The sequence below is a fragment of the Nerophis ophidion genome, linkage group LG29 (assembly GCF_033978795.1).
Source record: "Nerophis ophidion isolate RoL-2023_Sa linkage group LG29, RoL_Noph_v1.0, whole genome shotgun sequence".
Classification (NCBI taxonomy): Eukaryota; Metazoa; Chordata; class Actinopteri; order Syngnathiformes; family Syngnathidae; genus Nerophis; species Nerophis ophidion.
The window spans coordinates 26,305,086-26,324,389 of NC_084639.1; the positions used below are offsets into that span (position 1 = coordinate 26,305,086).

At 39.8% G+C, this 19,304-nt stretch overlaps 1 protein-coding gene and 1 long non-coding RNA gene across 4 annotated transcripts in view; one reads left to right on the forward strand and one right to left on the reverse strand.

The window, feature by feature from the left end:
• Positions 1-19,304, forward strand: part of LOC133545994 (uncharacterized) — a 49,485-nt gene that overhangs the window by 13,738 nt on the left and 16,443 nt on the right. For 2 of the 3 annotated variants that reach the window (XR_009804957.1, XR_009804955.1), the window contains exon 2: positions 17,012-17,181. This is a non-coding gene — a long non-coding RNA (uncharacterized LOC133545994). The remainder of the gene's footprint in view (positions 1-17,011; positions 17,182-19,304) is intronic. The other variant, XR_009804956.1, reaches the window with a different exon arrangement.
• The window catches only part of egf (epidermal growth factor), a 50,190-nt gene continuing 36,411 nt past the window's right edge, over positions 5,526-19,304 (reverse strand). Inside the window, exons 19-22 of the mRNA XM_061891771.1 lie at positions 17,006-17,170; positions 7,913-8,015; positions 7,749-7,845; positions 5,526-7,681 (exon numbers count right to left, since the gene is read on the reverse strand). Of these exons, the coding sequence (XP_061747755.1) occupies positions 7,500-7,681; positions 7,749-7,845; positions 7,913-8,015; positions 17,006-17,170 (547 nt within the window). The 3' untranslated portion in view covers positions 5,526-7,499. The remainder of the gene's footprint in view (positions 7,682-7,748; positions 7,846-7,912; positions 8,016-17,005; positions 17,171-19,304) is intronic.

The window sequence follows — 19,304 nt, forward strand, 5'->3', positions numbered from 1 at the left end:
ATTACCTCTTATGTTATTTATTTTTACCGCTACTGCACCTTAAATTGTAGTCCTTAATCTCGTTACATGCAAATATAATGACAATAAAGTCTATTCTATTATATTCTAAATGGTAACACCCCAATCAGTTGTTCAACTTTCAACCACGTTAATCAATTCATGGTAATTCATGCTGTCTTTTGGCGCATTAAAATCAGAAAGGATGCGTAAGTCCGCGTGTCCTTTGGAGGCAGATTTTATTTTTTTTATTTATTTTCGAATTAACTTTTTAAAATTTTCATTTTACTATTTTTGATTTTTCTTACCCTGCTTTTTCTGGGTCAAAACTTCGGTTTGCTTGTTTTTTTTTAGTTTTTTTTTATCAATTATCGCTTTCCACAGGTGTATTGTTTTGTTTATATTTGCGGAGTCAAATTTCCGTGCCCGTTTATTACGTTTTTAATCGGTCGACCTCAAATTAATGAACTTTCTGGTACAGTTTTTCAACTTGTTTAAGTCGGGGTCCACGTTAATCAATTCATGGTGTCTTTTTGCGCTTTAAAATCAGAAATTATGCGTAAGTCCGCGTGTCCTTGGGACGCCGATTTATTTATTTATTCTTGAATACATTTTTAAAAAATTTTTAATTTCTAATGTTATTACCCCGCTTTTTCTGGGTCAAAACTTCGGTCTGCTTGTTTTTTAAATTTTTTTTATCGACTATCACTTTCCGCCGTTTTTTTGTTTTGTTTATATTTGCAAAGTCAAATTTCCGTCCCCGTTTATTGCGTTTTTAATTGGTCGTCTTCGAAGTAATGAACTTTCTGGTACAGTTTTTCAACTGGTTTGAGTCGGAGTCCACGTTAATCAATTCATGGAGTCTCTTTGCGCTTTGAAATCAGAAAGGACGCGTAAGTCCACTTGTCCTTGGGACGCAGATTTATTTATTTATTTATTTTTGAAGATGTTTTTAAAATTTTAATAAAAAAAAAAATTCTAATTTTTTAACTTGCTTTTTCTGGGTCAAAACTTTGGTTTGCTTGGGTTTTGTTTATTTTTGATTGTCGCGATCCTTCGGTGTATTGTTTTGTTTATATTTGCAGAGTCAAATTTCCGTGCCCGTTTATTGCGTTTTTAATCGGTCGACTTCAAATTAATGAACTTTCTGGTACAGTTGTTCAATTTGGTTAAGTGGGGGTCCACGTTAATCAATTCATGGTAATTCATGGTGTCATTGTGCGCTTTGAAATCAACTAAGTCTGCGTCTCCTTTGGACGCAGATTTTTTTAATGTATTATTTTTTTTATTTCTTTTTTTTTTTTTTTATTTAAATTATTTTTTCATTTTTTACCCTGCTTTCTCTGGGTCAAAACTCCAGTTTGCTTGATTTTTTTTTTTTTTTTTAATTTTAATTTTCATCGATTATCGCTTTCCGACATTTTTTTCTTTTGTTTATATTTGCAAAGTCAAATTTCCGTCCCCGTTTATTGCGTTTTGATTGGCCTTTAATTTGTACTTTCCGGTACAATTTTGACAGTTTCATCAGTGACAAATACTGCCTCAGTTTGCACTCTTACAACTTTAGCGCGAGGGGCTGTCAAAAGAAATACTTCACGGTAAACACTAAGTTGAGTGTAAAGTCAATCTTTTTCATTTCATCCTGTGCCATGTCTCCAGTAAATGACTTGTTTCAGTCTTTGTGAGTCCATGGAAACTTCCCTTTATTTCGAAAATCCTCGAAAAAATTGTTGCAGAGCAGCTAAATGAACACTTAGCGTTTAACAATCTATGTGAAACCTTTCAATCCGGTTTCAGGGCAAATCACTCGACTGAGACAGCCCTCGCAAAATTGACTAATGATCTATTGCTAACGCTGGATTCTGATGCGTCATCTATGTTGCTGCTCCTCGATCTTAGCGCTGCTTTCGATACCGTCGATCATAATATTTTATTAGAGCGTATCAAAACACGAGTTGGTATGTCAGACTTAGCCCTGTCTTGGTTTAACTCTTATCTCACTGATAGGATGCAGTGTGTCTCCCATAACAATGTGACCTCGGACTACGTTAAGGTAACGTGTGGAGTTCCCCAGGGTTCGGTCCTTGGCCCTGCACTCTTCAGCATCTACATGCTGCCGCTAGGTGACATCATACGCAAATACGGTGTTAGCTTTCACTGTTATGCTGATGACACCCAACTCTACATGCCCCTAAAGCTGACCAACACGCCGGATTGTAGTCAGCTGGAGGCGTGTCTTAATGAAATTAAACAATGGATGTCCGCTAACGTTTTGCAACTTAATGCCAAAAAAACGGAAATGCTGATTATCGGTCCTGCTAGACACCGACCTCTATTTAATAATACAACTCTAACATTTGACAACCAAATAATTAAACAAGGCGACACGGTAAAGAATCTGGGTATTATCTTTGACCCAACTCTCTCCTTTGAGGCACACATTAAAAGCGTTACTAAAACGGCCTTCTTTCATCTCCGTAATATCGCTAAAATTCGCTCCATTTTGTCCACTAAAGACGCCGAGATCATTATCCATGCGTTTGTTACGTCTCGTCTCGATTACTGTAACGTATTATTTTCGGGTCTCCCCATGTCTAGCATTAAAAGATTACAGTTGGTACAAAATGCGGCTGCTAGACTTTTGACAAGAACAAGAAAGTTTGATCACATTACGCCTGTACTGGCTCACCTGCACTGGCTTCCTGTGCACTTAAGATGTGACTTTAAGGTTTTACTACTTACGTATAAAATACTACACGGTCTAGCTCCATCCTATCTTGCCGATTGTATTGTACCGTATGTCCCAGCAAGAAATCTGCGTTCAAAAGACTCCGGCTTATTAGTGATTCCCAAAGCCCAAAAAAAGTCTGCGGGCTATAGAGCGTTTTCCGTTCGGGCTCCAGTACTCTGGAATGCCCTTCCGGTAACAGTTCGAGATGCTACCTCAGTAGAAGCATTTAAGTCTCACCTTAAAACTCATCTGTATACTCTAGCCTTTAAATAGACCTCCTTTTTAGACCAGTTGATCTGCCGCTTCTTTTCTTTCTCCTATGTCCCCCCCTCCTTTGTGGAGGGGGTCCGGTCCGATGACCATGGATGAAGTACTGGCTGCCCAGAGTCGAGACCCAGGATGGACCGCTCGTCGGTACCCAGGATGGACCGCTCGCCTGTATCGGTTGGGGACATCTCTACGCTGCTGATCCGCTTGAGATGGTTTCCTGTGGACGGGACTCTCGCTGCTGTCTTGGATCCGCTTGAACTGAACTTTCGCGGCTGTGTTGGAGCCACTATGGATTGAACTTTCACAGTATCATGTTAGACCCGCTCGACATCCATTGCTTTCGGTCCCCTAGAGAGGGGGGGTTGCCCACATCTGAGGTCCTCTCCAAGGTTTCTCATAGTCAGCATTGTCACTGGCGTCCCACCGGATGTGAATTCTCTCTGCCCACTGGGTGTGAGTTTTCCTTGCCCTTTTGTGGGTTCTTCCGAGGATGTTGTAGTCGTCATGATTTGTGCAGTCCTTTGAGACATTTGTGATTTGGGGCTATATAAATAGACATTGATTGATTGATTGATTGACTTTTATCTGCCGCTAGATCGACATTGTTCGAGGATGGAGACAGGTTAGCTGTTAGCTTTATGCTAATCATCACCCGACCAGACTCCAGCGCCCCAAAAACATACTTTGCAGGTCAACAAACCAGAAAAATATGTGCCTTGTGAAGTGTCTCGGAGAAGTGGCTGACAAGTTAGCAAGTGACATCATCGCCGTCAGTTTTTACTGAAGCAGAGATGCTGACTGTGCGTTACGATAAATGCTCTGCTTTTTATCCACAGACTTATCACATTAAATGTTTTGTTATCTAGAGGAGGGGTATCAAAAGTGTGGCCCGCAGCTAATGTTTTAAAGGCCCATGGCATATTCTAAAACTACTACCCCCATCCCACACACTCATCACAGGTTGCAATAAACCTGTAAACCTCATCTTCCTCGTGGTGTCATCTCCTTCCCCCCCCGTCGGACGTAACAACTGCAGAAAATATACACAATCACACTTGTGTGCAGTTTTAAATTAGATTTAAATGTGTCACGCTTATATTATTGCCAGGTTTGCCAATGATTTATTGACTAATGTAAGGATCATTGTTAGTGTTGATCTATTGGTGTGTTTGTGTGCTCCAATACGTTGTTAGGATCAGAACTGGGCACACATGTAAAAATATTACAAACATATTATGAGTGGACATACTGAAATGTGTTTGGGTTGTCATGATCAATACAAAGACGGACGTTAGAGATGTTGGCACACCCAACAGTCTGGTCGGTTTTGTCATCCAGTACCAGAAGTGGGAATATTTAGGTATACCTCACGATTCGATTACCATTACGATCCAGGGGCTATGATTCCATAATCAATCGAGTATTAGTACATCTTAAACTATTACATTGTATATTATTTTTATATTGTTGATATGTTGTATGTGGGCTTCACGGTGGCAGAGGGGTTAGTGCGTCTGCCTCACAATACGAAGGTCCTGCAGTCCTGGGTTCAAATCCAGGCTCCGGATCTTTCTGTGTGGAGTTTGCATGTTCTCCCCGTGAATGCGTGGGTTCCTTCCGGGTACTCCGGCTTCCTCCCACTTCCAAAGACATGCACCTGGGGATAGGTTGATTGGCAACACTAAATGGTCCCTAGTGTGTGAATGTGAGTGTGAATGTTGTCTGTCTATATGTGTTGGCCCTGCGATGAGGTGGCGGCTTGTCCAGGGTGTACCCCGCCTTCCGCCCGATTGTAGCTGAGATAGGCGCCAGCGCCCCCCGCAACCCCGAAAGGGAATAAGCGGTAGAGGAGGAGTATCAAAAGTGTGGCCCGCAGCTAATGTTTTAAAGGCCCATGGCATATTCTAAAACTACTACCCCCATCCCACACACTCATCAAAGGCTGCAATAAATCTGTAAACCTCATCTTCCTCGTGGTGTCATCTCCTTCTACCCCTGTTGGACGTAACAACTGCAGAAAATATACACAATCACACTTGTGTGCAGTTTTAAATTAGATTTAAATGTGTCACGCTTATATTATTGCCAGGTTTGCCAATGATTTATTGACTAATGTAAGGATCATTGTTAGTGTTGATCTATTGGTGTGTTTGTGTGCTCCAATACGTTGTTAGGATCAGAACTGGGCACACATGTAAAAATATTACAAACATATTATGAGTGGACATACTGAAATGTGTTTGGGTTGTCATGATCAATACAAAGACACACTTTAGAGATGTTGGCACACCCAACAGTCTGGTCGGTTTTGTCATCCAGTACCAGAAGTGGGAATATTTAGGTATACCTCACGATTCGATTACCATTACGATCCAGGGGCTATGATTCCATAATCAATCGAGTATTACATTGTATATTATTTTTATATTGTTAATATGTTGTATATTATTTTATATTATAAATGTACAAAACCCAAAAGCAGTGAAGTTGGCATGTTGTGTAAATGGTAAATAAAAAGAGAGCACAATGATTTGCAAATCCTTTTCAACATATATTCAATTGAATAGACTGCAAAGACAAGATATTTCATGTTAGAACTGAAAAATGTATTTTTTGTTTGCAAATAATCATTAACTTAGAATTTAATGGCAGCAACTCATGTCAAAAAAGTTGTCACAGGGGCATTTTTACCAGTGTGTTACATGGCCTTTCCTTTGAACAACACTCCGTTAGGGTTTTGGAACTGAGGAGACACATTTTTGAAGTGGAATTCGTTCCCGTTCTTGCTTGATGTACAGCTTAAGTTGTTCAACAGTCAGTCTCTGTTGTGCTATTTCAGGCTTCATAATGCACCACACATGTTCAATGGGAGACAGGTCTGGCTTGCCACCAAAGTAGGCCTATGCCATATATAATATATTGTATATTATTATATGTCATTATTTATGTAGTGGTCAAACAAGACACTTAAGCAGGGTAATGCCAACCATCTCTCTCGACTCCCGACGAAGATATTGCTGCGTAACTTTACAAATACATTTGGCTAACGGACATCGGTAAAACGTGGCGTAACTACTTCGTAAACCATCTTGCAAGGAGCATAAACAAGAGAAACCTACATCGTTGGACTCGTCGATGTCCATTTGAAGTTCCTTGGAGTAGGATTCTGATTGGGTTGAGTATCTGGCAACCTCAGTCAAGGAGAGTGGGAGGGGACGACATCATTTTGACTGTGATTGCAGTACCATTTCTGGCCACATTACTACATGGCACCTTTACCTATAGAGACATTTATTGTTGAACTCTAGTCAAACAAAGAATAGTATCGAAAATAACGTACCTGTCACATTCCACATTGAACTGAGTTTTTACGGAGTTCAATTACGGGTGATGTGATGCAACTTTTTCATTCCCGATACAATACCGATATTGCAGCCTTGTCCGTTGGCCAATATTGACCCGATTTCAGCACGAACAAAACATACTGTTTACTTATTTTGTCGTGTGGAGTGATAGAAAAAGGCTGGATCAAATGATTTGCAGTTGCCATAACGTGGGCTTTGCATGCTTGATGCTAAAAGCAGAGTCTGTATCATATTTTGCTGTTATATATCCTGTTTTCTTGCACTTGCAAGTATGCATTCATTTCAGTTTGACCTAGCCAGGAAGTAGTCCTTACATAATGTTTATACGTTTATAAGTATTGTACTTATTACACACCAGCTGTTTGATTGTATCGAGCATCTTAGTTGTAGTTTGGATCACCAAATTAGAAGTGTTGATATCGCCAATGCTAATAAGTAGCCTGTATATGGCATAGCCAATGTAATTTAGCATCGAGTTACCGTATGTGTTTTCATGCATTTCTTTTACGTTGGAAAGTTCTTTGGTATCTCATCTAAGTTATGTCGTCTTACTTTATTTGTTACTGTTAGATTTTACAGTTTTTTTGAAGTAAAAACTCCTAGAAGGTTCTCAAATGAAGACTACCTGTTATCTGTTCAAGCCAGCAAGAAGCGACGTTAGCAGGAGCAGAACCGATTTTAGATGCAGGCCGATATAATCCAATACAGCATCTTTGCTGATATCTGAGCAGAACACCCTTAGTGTCAACGCTTTGCTTTATGATTATTATGAGGATAATAATAATAAAGTTAAAGCAATTCATTCAGCTTGGTTTTGAATCCAAAGCCAACCAAAACACAATAGCGTTTTGTGATTCAGGGACTGTAAAACCACAGTACTCTGTGACTGTGCCAATGGAATTTGTAAATGTTGACTTGAATGAGAGTTATCAATTATTTACCGTACGTAATGTATTCTCTATTTAAACAAGTGGCATAGTGACAGGGAGGATAACATAATAAGTTATTGGACTCTTAATGGTGTGTTGTGAGGGTTGTCTCGTGTGCTATGGCTCATTAAAAGTTAGCAAACATAATATTCTGAACAACTCTTGTAGTTTGTTGACCTCTAGTGTTCAAATATGGAAATGCAAGTCTTAAACTGAACAGGAAGCGGTTGGCTCTGGACCGGAAGTATGTTGGACGGTCTTGTTGGCCGTCTGACTTGACTGACGGAGTGGAGTCTGACTGGTCTCCATGGCAACGGACGCCATCATTGAACACTCGTACCCTTGGTTACTGTTAGACCATGTTCCCGTCTCTTCATGTTGGTTGTCCCCTGGGAAATAAATAGAGCATTTGTGTGGTTGCAGGGCATGTAGAGATGGTGGTGGCTTCTGGTATACCTGTCTCTGAAGAGCAGGATGGACATACCGCCCTCCTGGGACAACCCACTGCAGGGAGAACACTTTCTTTTGGGTGGTGGTCAACCCCTGTGTAGACCTGGAGAGTTTCACAAATTAATTGATTGACTGATTAAATTCAAATGATATTTTGATCTGGTGCTTACCTGAGGCACAATGTCTTTGACCCTGTCTGACACATCCTCATCAGTCACACTGCTTTCACTCGCGTTATCCACCGAGGATCGCTTGCCGAAAATTACTCGAGGTCTTTGCATGAGAGAGAGAGAGAGGGTGAACTAAAAGTTGTCGATTATTTTTACATGCGTAAAATTGTAATTCCAACGAGTAGAGATCCATTTGCTTTTGGGTTTATTTCGGGTTTTAAGCAGTCTCAGTAGGGAAGCCCAAACTTCCCCGTCTCCGGCCACCTATTTTAGTTCCGGGGACACCTGGGCCAGGTACGAGACATACAGTAATCCCTCCAGTGTGTCCTATTGTAGGCTTATTTCAGGGTCTCCTTTTGTTTGGGCGTCCCCAGGACTCTCCACAATGGAGGCATTCGGGAAGCATTCAGACTAGATCCCCGTGCCACCTCAACTGGCTCCTTTTAGCGGTTATTTATTTATATATATATATATATATATATATATATATATATATATATATTAGGGCTGGGAAACGATTAAAAATTTTAATCGAAGTTAATCGCACTATTTCTCTGATTAATCGCAATTAACTGCATTGTATACGCAAAGCCCAATAATGAATTCAAAAGTAGTGTGTAGTGCACCTTTTATTAGAATATTCTCCCACATGAACAAAAGCGCCAAAGCATTTGTTGTGCAAACACAATTTAAATCAGTCCTTCTTAAACAGTAGCAGTTAAATAGCATATTTTATGAAAATCAACTCAAAAAATGTAAATACAAACATTTAAGCTTATTGCCACTGCCAGGGTATTTAAGTTATCCTGTTTGTTATGGAAAATAAATATAATCTACATACAAATCTCTGAGCCACAATCATAACATCTGAACAGGCAATTTCTGAGGTAACAGCAGAAACATTTTTTTTATCAGGGATCTTATGTTTAAAAAAACTATATTATAGGTAGTGCGCTGTTTTAGGGAATTTTTGATCAAATTATCCGTAGTAGCAATATTAATAATGTTGTGTTTATTCCGCGTAGTGCACTTAAAATAATTATGACCATATCTAGGAATTGATATGATGGGAATTTTCCGATTGTTTGCTTGGTGCTTTGATAAACTGAAGGCATCATATACATGGTACTATATTGTGATGTTATGAGCCAGGGAAAAAAAGAACTACCCTACCCAGCATGCAACAGGAGTGACGAGCATGCGCGGTAGCCTGGTATAGGTTGTGTATCGCCATGACGGCATCGTGTATGTTGTGATATGCACGCTCTGAAAGTAAACGTTAAGAACTCAGCCAACACGCCCTGTCTGCATTATTCATAAATAGACAGACAACACATATACTCCGCTGCTTCACAGGCCGCTGGATGTAGCCGGCAAAGTATTCCCATGCTAGCTAGCCGGTCTAGCAAGCACGCGTCATTCAGTCCAAAACGGCCCGATCTATCCACATTCAGAATTGTCTGGCGGTCGTAAGTGATCCCGGAGTGACCACGCTGTAAGCCAGCCAGGAAATTTGCAGAATTGTCCAGTATTTTTGCCAAATGTTCCATCTTTACCAAGAGCCCCTCGACGCCGGGCGACGCCATCTCGTTAAGAAAAGGCATTAACAAAATAAAAGCATGTAAACAACATACGCAAATGTGCGATAAAATAATTGTCGGCGTTAATAGATTGATGAGTTAACTCATAATTAACGCATTAATTTGCCCACCCCTAATATATATATATATATATATATATATATATATATATATATATATATATATATATATATATATATACATACATATATATATATATACATATATATATATATATATATATATATATATATATATATATATATATATATATATATATATATATATATATATATATATATACATACATATATATATATATATATATATATAATATATATATATATATATACATACATATATATATATATATATATATATATATATATATATATATATATATATATATATATGTATATATATATGTATATATATATATATACATATACATATACATATATATATGTATATATATATGTATATATATATATACATATACATATACATATATATATATATGTATATATATATATATATATATGTATATATATATATATATATACATATATGTATATATATATATGTATGTATATATATATATATATGTGTATGTATGTATATGTATGTATATATATATATATATATATAAATGATAAATGGGTTGTACTTGTATAGCGCTTTTCTACCTTCAAGGTACTCAAAGCGCTTTGACACTACTTCCACATTTACCCATTCACACACACATTCACACACTGATGGAGGGAGCTGCCATGCAAGGCGCCAACCAGCACCCATCATGTGTATATATATATATATATAATATTTCTGCTGACCTTTTTTAAGCTCACGCAATCATTGACGGCTTGTCCGCAAGGCTAACTAGTTGCCATCTATCGAACACAACGAATCACACTATCTTATCTATGTTAGTTTGAGGCTTAATACCGCGTTCCATTTACCTCGTAGTCAAAGCTGAGAATAACGAAAATATTTGACATTTACCCTTGGGAGCAAAAGGTTTGGGCACCCCTGCCTGATTGCTTCCATTTTGACTCTTTCAGTCACTACCCAAAGCTTGTGACCACAAGTGAGACTAGGAGCATAGATTGGCCATTAAATCGAGAACTAAGTGGTCCATAGAATTTACCTGTGTGGCGACTGCACGGTTGTCTTGTGTAGTCGTGTGTTTACATCCAGATTTAGAGAATAAATCCAGTATGTACAGGTACGGGCAACTGCCGAGGCAAGAAGGTATCAGCTCGGAGGATGAGGCTGGCCGGCCACTGCTACGGACTGCGAGAGTTCCCGGCCAACAGGCTGGTCCAATGGGAACCAATGCAAGGGGCTCGATCGCGAGGATGTCCCGGGCTAACGTACGTGGACATCCTGAAGAAAGATGCGGGAGCTGAATGCTATGCGGAGCTGGTCGGGTGTATGGAGAACCGGAATAATTGGAGACTCCGATGGAAGCTCGTCTGAGGACGACTGAGAGAGATGTGTGTTTCAATGTAATGGTGTGTTTAAGCTTATGAAGTCAAGAGCTTTAAGAAGACGCTAGTTCTTTGTGGCTCATATGCACCGAGAGCTTCTTCTCCCTCAATGGTGAGACGCCGACGCACCAAAACTCCAAAAGAGTGCACTTGCAGTGAAGTGCAGAATGCAATTTGAGGCCGAGCTATTGGTGGCCATGCAGCGTCTCCGCCGGTGTCATACCTCAGCGGCTCCATTCTGTGGCTGTGAAATGGCCTATTTTGATGTGTAATTGCTGTCGAACAAGCTAAACCAAGCATGTCATTGAAAGCGTGCCGCTTCTACCGGCGATGAGGGAGGGACCGTGACGGCGAACGCAAGGACGGAAGCCTGGAGGTTGGGGTGAGGTGGGAGGGCGTCGAGTGTGACAGCCTTGTCCGTAGGTCCACAAAACAACAGCAAAGCAAATCAGCTGCTTAGTGGCAGCTCAGGTGGAGAAAATAGGGAGAAAATGTTCTGGTGTGAACCTCTGCCATCATGCTGACTGACTTTACACGGCTCATGCATGCCCAAGTTTGATGGACACTTTATGAATGCTGTAGGCCCCTTCGTTGAGGATCCGTGCTGCTGCCCCCACAGTCTCATTTGCTAGTATTTTGTAGTAAACTTTGCATGCAGTTGCATTTGGTAGGCCAGTGTTTTTCAACCTTTTCTGAGCCGAGGCACATTTCTTTTATTGAAGAAATCCCGAGGCACACCACCAGTAGAAAACATAAAAAAAAAAAAAAGAAACTCAAAAAGTTGTCCTCGCAATTGTTGGATATGACTTTAAAGCATAAACAAACATGCATCACGATAACTCTTGTCTCAAAGTAGGTGTACTGTCACCATCTGTCACATCACGCCCTGACTTATTTGGAGATTTTTGCTCTTTTTCTGTGTGTAATGTTTTAGTTCCGGTCTTACACTCTTAATTTGTTGTTGATTGTCATGTTGTGTTTGGATGTACTTTGTGGACGCCATCATGCTGTAAGTCTTTGCTGTCATCCAGCAATCCATTTTTGTTTACTTTGCGGCCAGTTCCGTTTTGGCTTCGTTTAGCATAGCCATCCCTAAGTTTCAATGCCTTTTCTTAGCGGCACTCGCCTTTTGTTTATTTTTGGTTCAAGCATTAGATACCTTTTTACCTGCACGCACCCTCCTGCTGTCGTCTGCATATTGTGATCACGACAAACCATGTCCCCGACATCTACAAAGCAATTAGCTACCCGCTGCCACCTACTGATGTGGAGGAGTATTACACGGTTACTCTGCCGAGCTCTAGACAGGAAGGCGACTGCTGCTTTGAAGCACTGCCATTTGACCATCAACCCGAGGGGATAAAGCGGTGGTGAAGGCGTAGGGTGGGAGTGGGGTGTGTGTGCGTTTATGCCCAATTGTCTTGGGTGTGATGATGTAATGTTTTTAACTGAGGCCGATGTGCAAAAGTTCGACTCCAGGTGTATATTGTAGCGTCCCGGAAGAGTTAGTGCTGCAAGGGGTTCTGGGTATTTGTTCTGTTGTGTTTATGTTGTGTTACGGTGCGGATGTTCTCCCGAAATGTGTTTGTAATTCTTGTTTGGTGTGGGTTCAGTGTGGCGCACATTTGTAACAGTGTTAAAGTTGTTTATATGGCCACCCTCAGTGTGACCTGTATGACTGTTGACCAAGTATGCATTGCATTCACGTGTGTGTGTGTGTGTGTGTGTGTGTGTGTGTGTGTGTAGAAGCTGCATATAATATGTGATTGGGGCCGACACGCAGTTTGTACGGAGGAAAAGCGGACGTGATGACAGGTTGTAGAGGACGCTAAAAGCAGTGCCTTCAAGGCATGCCCCCAATGTTGTTGTCCGGGTGGAAATTCGGGAGAATGGTTGCCCCGGGAGATTTTCGGGAAGGGAACTGAAATTCGTGAGTCTCCCGGAAAAATCGGGTAGGGTTGGCATGTATTCACTAGAGTTCGCGGCACAGTAGTTGAAAGGGACAAGCGGTAAAAAATGGATGGATGGATGGATAGACAGCTAGAGCCTAGAGAGAGGAGCTATCTTTGCTACAAATAGCATGTGCTGCTGTGTGCTTTTGGATGAAGCGGTAGAAAAATGGATGGATGGATATAACATTGGTTTCACTGTGTTTCGGGTCTTTCTGACTCTTCACTACATACTGGACGATCAATGGGTATTTTTATGTATATAATACACTATGTATTTATTTATGTACAAAACCCGTTTCCATATGAGTTGGGAAATTGTGTTCGATGTAAATATAAACAGAATACAATGATTTGCAAATAATTTTCAACCCATATTCAGTTGAATATGCTACAAAGACAACATATTTGACGTTCAAACTCATAAACTTAATTTTATTTTGCAAATAATCATTCACTTTAGAATTTGATGCCAGCAACACGTGACAAAGAAGTTGGGAAAGGTGGCAATAAATACTGATAAAGTTGAGAAATTCTCATCAATCACTTATTTGGAACATCCCACAGGTGTGCAGGCTAATTGGGAACAGGTGGGTGCCATGATTGGGTATAAAAGCAGCTTCCATGAAATGCTAAGTAATTCACAAACAAGGATGGGGCGAGGTACACCCCTTTGTAAGCAAATTGTCGAACAGTTTTAGAACAACATTTCTCAACGAGCTATTGCAAGGAATTTAGGGATTTTACCATCTACGGTCCGTATAATCAAAAGGTTCAGAAAATCTGGAAAAATCACTGCACGTAAGCGATGATATTACGGACCTTTGACCCCTCAGGCGGTACTGCATCAAAAACCGACATCAGTGTGTAAAGGATATCACCACATGGACTCAGGAACACTTCATAAAACCACTGTCAGTAACTACAGTTTGTCGCTATATCCGTAAGTGCAAGTCAAAACTCTACGATGCAAACCCAAACCCATTTATCAACAACACCAAGGAACACCGCTGGCTTCGCTGGGCCCGAGCTCATCTAAGATGGACTGATGCAAAGTGGAAAGGTGTTCTGTGGTCTGACGAGTCCACATTTCAAATTATATTTGGAAACTGTGGACGTGGTGTCCTCCGGAACAAAGAGGAAAATATCCATTCGGATTGTTATAGGCGCAAAGTTGAAAAGCCAGCATGTGTGGTGGTATGGGGGTGTATTAGTGCCCAAGGCATGGGTAACTTAGACATCTGTGAAGGCACCATTAATGCTGAATGGTCCATACAGCTTTTGGAGCAACATATGTTGTCATCCAAGCAACCTTATCATGAACGCCCCTGCTTATTTCAGCAAGAGAATGCCAAGCCACGTTTTACAACAGCGTGGTTTTGTAGTAAAAGAGTGCTGGTACTTTCCTGGCCCGCCTGCAGTCCAGACATGTCTCCCATGGAAAATGTGTGGCGCATTATGAAGCCTAAAATACGACCGCGGAGACCCCGGACTGTTGAACGACTGAAGCTCTACATAAAACAAGAATGGGAAAGAATTCCACTTTCAAAGCTCCAACAATTAGTTTCCTCAGTTCCCAAACGTTTATTGAGTTGTTAAAAGAAAAGGTGAGATAACACAGTAGGGGTGTAACGGTTCCTGTATTTGTATTGAACCGTTTCGGTTCGGTACGAGGGTGTATCGAACGAGTTTGTATTCTAGCCTTAACAAGCTGCTCTGCTTTCTGCCTCTGTCTGAGCAGTGAGCACATAGCATTGTCCCGCCCACACAACCATCTGATTGGTTACATACAAAGCCAATCAGCAGTACGTATTCAGAGTGCATGTTGTAAATGCTTCATTGTCGAGAAGACGTGTTTAGCAGCGGACATGGTACTCTTTCCAGTCACAACTATTACAAACATCACTATGAGCCCGTTGACATTTTAGAAACTTAAACTGCAGTTCAGTTCGCTCACAGTTCTGGCTTGAGGTGATGTGAAGGCTAATTAGCTTTTAGCGTTACGTTAGCTCATTTTGCTGTGTGTGTGTGTGTGTGCGTGTGTTAGGCTCAGCAAAGCCCTGTCTGTCTGTTATTTCACATGAACTAACATGAACTCCATAGATTTCAGGGATGAATAGTCTCTCCTATTGCTATTGTACTATTTTTCAGCTATAGTTATATTAATCATACGTAATGTAGCAGCCTAGTTTTGAATGGCAGGGTCCCTGCTATCACATGTTGACAAAAATATAACATTTGCATAATAAAAGTCAACTACAGGCTTCCCAAATGCTGTAATAAATCAAGCATGATGAGTTGACTTGAAACTGTTTGTTGCACTTTTTATATGTAGAAGAAAGGTTTAGTCATTTTATTTAATCAAAGAAACAACTTGAGGCAGTTTAATGTGGATTAACGTGGGCAGAATTATTATAGTGTTCCCAATGTTAAAAGGATAAAGCCATTGTTTACAAATTTGGTAAATAAATAACCAAAAAATGTATATTTGTTTGTTTTCTTACTGTACCAAAAATGAACCGTGACCTCTAAACCGAGGTACGTATGGAACCGAAATTTTTGTGTACCGTTACACCCCTATAAAACAGCGGTGAACATGCCCTTTCCCAACTAATTTGGCACATGTTGCAGCCATGAAATACTAAGTTAATTATTTGCAAAAAAAAAGAAAGTTTATGAGTTAGAACAGGGGTGCCCATTACGTCGATCGCGAGCTACCAGTCGACCGCGGGGGGTGTGTCAGTCGATCTCCAGCCAGGCTTTTAAAAAAAATAGACCTAAAAATTAGTGATCATCAATCTTCACCAAGACGTCACTTAAATGACATTCACGGTACAGGAGGGTCTTGTGAGATGACGCTGGCTGCTGCAAGATCATTATTATTAAAATATGACCGAGAGGAAGGCGAGAAACACTTTTTATTTCAACAGACTCTCGCGCCGTACCTTCCGTCAAAACTCTAAAGGCCGACTGCACATTTCCTATCTTCACAATAAAAGCCCTGCTTCATGCTGCCTGCGCTAACTAAATACAGAGTCTCGGAAAACTGGCGTGCACAAGCGATCCCTCAGAAAGCTGGCGTGCACATCACTTGTGCACGCCAGCTTTCCGAGACTCTTATTTTGTTAGCGCAGGCAGCATGAAGCAGGGCTTTTATTGTGAAGATAGGAAATGTGCAGTCGGCCTTTAGAGTTTTGACGGAAGGGACGGCGCGAAAGTCTGTTGAAATAAAAAGCGTTTCTCGCCTTCCTCTCTGTCATTTTTTCATAATAATGAACTGGCAGCAGCCAGCGTCATCTCACAAGACCCTCAGGTGCCGTGAATGTCAATCAAGCAAGCTACGGAATTTGCCGCCAATGTTTTTCTTGTAAAGTGTATGGAAGCTGGATGAATTAGATGCCAAAAACCGGCGTTATCATCATTACTGTCTGATTCCAATCAATGCAAGTCATCAGAATCAGGTAATACACCAACTTATATTCTTGTCTTTGTGAAAGAAAGACATCTATATGTGTTACACATGCTTGTATTATCATTAAACACATTCAACTTGTTTACAAAAATGTCTCTTTCATAAATAAATAAATATAAATGAGGTGGATCCCCTCGAGTTGGTCAATTGAAAAGTAGCTCGCCTGCAGAAAAAGTGTGGGCACCCCTGAGTTAGAACATCAAATATCTTGTCTTAGTAGCGCATTCAACTCAATATGGGTTGAAAAGGATTTGCAAATTATTGTATTCCGTTTGTATTTACATGGAAACGGGGTTTGTATATAATAAAAGAGCACAAGGAACAAATGACAGTTTAACACAATATGTCAGTAGCACTCACCATAAGTGCATTGAAAATTGTACATTTAATACTTCTGATCGGTATCGGTATCGGCCGATCTCACTCATGGATGATCAGTACTGGAAACGGCAGCATGAAACCTGCAAATCGGTGACGGCGCAGGGGAATGATCACCACATTTTTTTGTTGGCGGGGGATTTACCGTATTCCGATATGTACGAAATATGCGTAACGGCTCCATCTGGTGGTGAAATAATGAAACTACGGTATATTCCTCTTACCTGCAGCAGTATGTGAGGCAAGCGGCGGCGGAGAGCAGACACACGAGGACCACCATGCAGGCCGCGATGACCACGTTCCTCCGCTTCTCCTCCTCGGCCTGCCGGAGCTCCCACCACTCCAGGTCGCTGAACTGGCAGCGCTCGCCCATGTAGCCTGACACGCAGCTGGTGAGCAGGTCAGCACGTTACTCATCACTGAATCCTGTCTTCCATGCTAAATGTTCCCTTTTCATTGACACTTGCTACACTTGCATGGAACACTAGAGACCCCTATAGGTCGAAATGCCATCCAACAGCATTTATTTGCAGGGTTTTTTTACATAAATCATGCATTTTCTGTGTTCAGGGTTTCATTTCAGATAAATATTATATTGCGTAACGACTGTAGCGTTAAAACATTTGTGATAAGGGTAGTCAATGGGGACATTTTTTTCTTTGTTATAAAACACTGCCATAAACATGTATTTTATTACTAATCGAATGCAGTGGTTCTCAACATTTTATCAGTGATGTACCCCCTGTGAACATTTTTTTCATTCAAGTACCCCCTAATCGGAGCAAAGCATTTTTGGTTGGAAAAAAAGAGATAAAGAAGTAAAATACAGCACAATGTCATCAGTTTCTGATTTATTAAATTTTATAACAGTGCAAAATATTGCTTATTTGTAGTGGTCTTTCTTGAACTATTTAGAATAAAACATATACAAATAACTAAAAACTTGTTGAAAAATAAGCGATTCAATTATAAATAAATATTTCTACACATAGAAGTAATTATCAACTTAAAGTGACCTCTTTGGGGATTGTAATAATTTTGAAACATTTCTTCACAAAAAAAGAAATCTTTAACATCAATATTTATGGAACATGTCCACAAAAAATCTAGCTGTCAACACTGAATATTGCATTGTTACATTTCTTGTCACACTTTATGAACTTACATTCATATTTTGTTGAAGTATTATTCAATAAATATATTTTTAAAGGATTTTTGAATTGTTGCTATTTTTAAAATATTTAAAAAAAAATCTCACGTACCCCTTGGCACATCTTCAAGTACCCCCTGTAAGAGCCTAAATACTGTTTAAGTTAATTTACATTTTATGGAAGGTGCTTTATGGTTATTCAGCCAAAAGGGGACTATTTACTTTATTTGCATGATAAGAAAATGTATATATTGAATGCTTAGAGTAATTATATAAAGCTCACTTTAGTTGTAATTATTACATTTGTCAAAATGATTTGATGACGTAACTGTTTTAAGTGCATATATGGCGGAAGGTTTAGTGTGGTAAGGGGGTTTTTGGACGCAAGGTGTCATGGGTAATGGCAGTCAGGTGCGGTGGAATCGAGCCACACCGTTTTTTGACCTCACTCATACTTATTCTCATTCATACTTTTTCTAACTCGTACTGCTACAAACTCTCTTTATTTTGTCATTCATTTGTTCCCACATCGTGACTGTTTTATGTTTTGAATTATTAAGATCACAAGTAAACCATACAAACGAAGAAGAACGTCTGGAGTTTTGTTTTGTTGTTGCCGCAGCAGGCGGAGTGAATGTGATAGTAGAGGAGCGTCAAGCTTAAGGCTACTTAAGGAATCTACACCCCCATTTGAGGACCACTGATCTAATGTACATTTAGGCCTTGTTTTTACTGCTCTGCACCTAAGCACTTCAACATTTACTATATGGACGATTACTCATGTTATGCACATTTAAAAAAAAAAAAAAAAAAAAAAAAAGACATACCTGGATAAAATGGACAATGAAAGGGTTAAAAAAAGTGTATTTTATTACTATTTTGGCTGGAAGTTAACTGAGGTATTTGAGCAAAAAAGCTGGAAAATATATGAATTCAATCCTGAGCAATTTTTCGGCCTTTCGTCCAAAAAACATCTGAATCGCAATTTCTACATCGATTCATCATTTTCAAAATGATGACTTGGAATCAGATCGTTATAAGTGCCCAACGATATACACCCGCAATAAACATGTTGATGGGTTAAAGCAGGGGTTCTTTAGGCTTAACCCAACTTTATCTCAAATATTAACAGTAAATTAGTCATTTTACTCTGGATTTTAATTGTATTCAATAAATATATCTCACCTATTTACTGTTAAACAGGTTAACAACCTTGTCAAATGAAATAAAGCCATGTGATCATCACAAAAAAACACATAGACTAGGTCTAAGTCAGCCCTACACAGAGGTTTTTGTTTCATGTCTCTACGACATTGCTAACGGAAGTTACAAGCAGTCTGTTTTTTTTTTTTTTCCTATGGGGCGCTAACGCG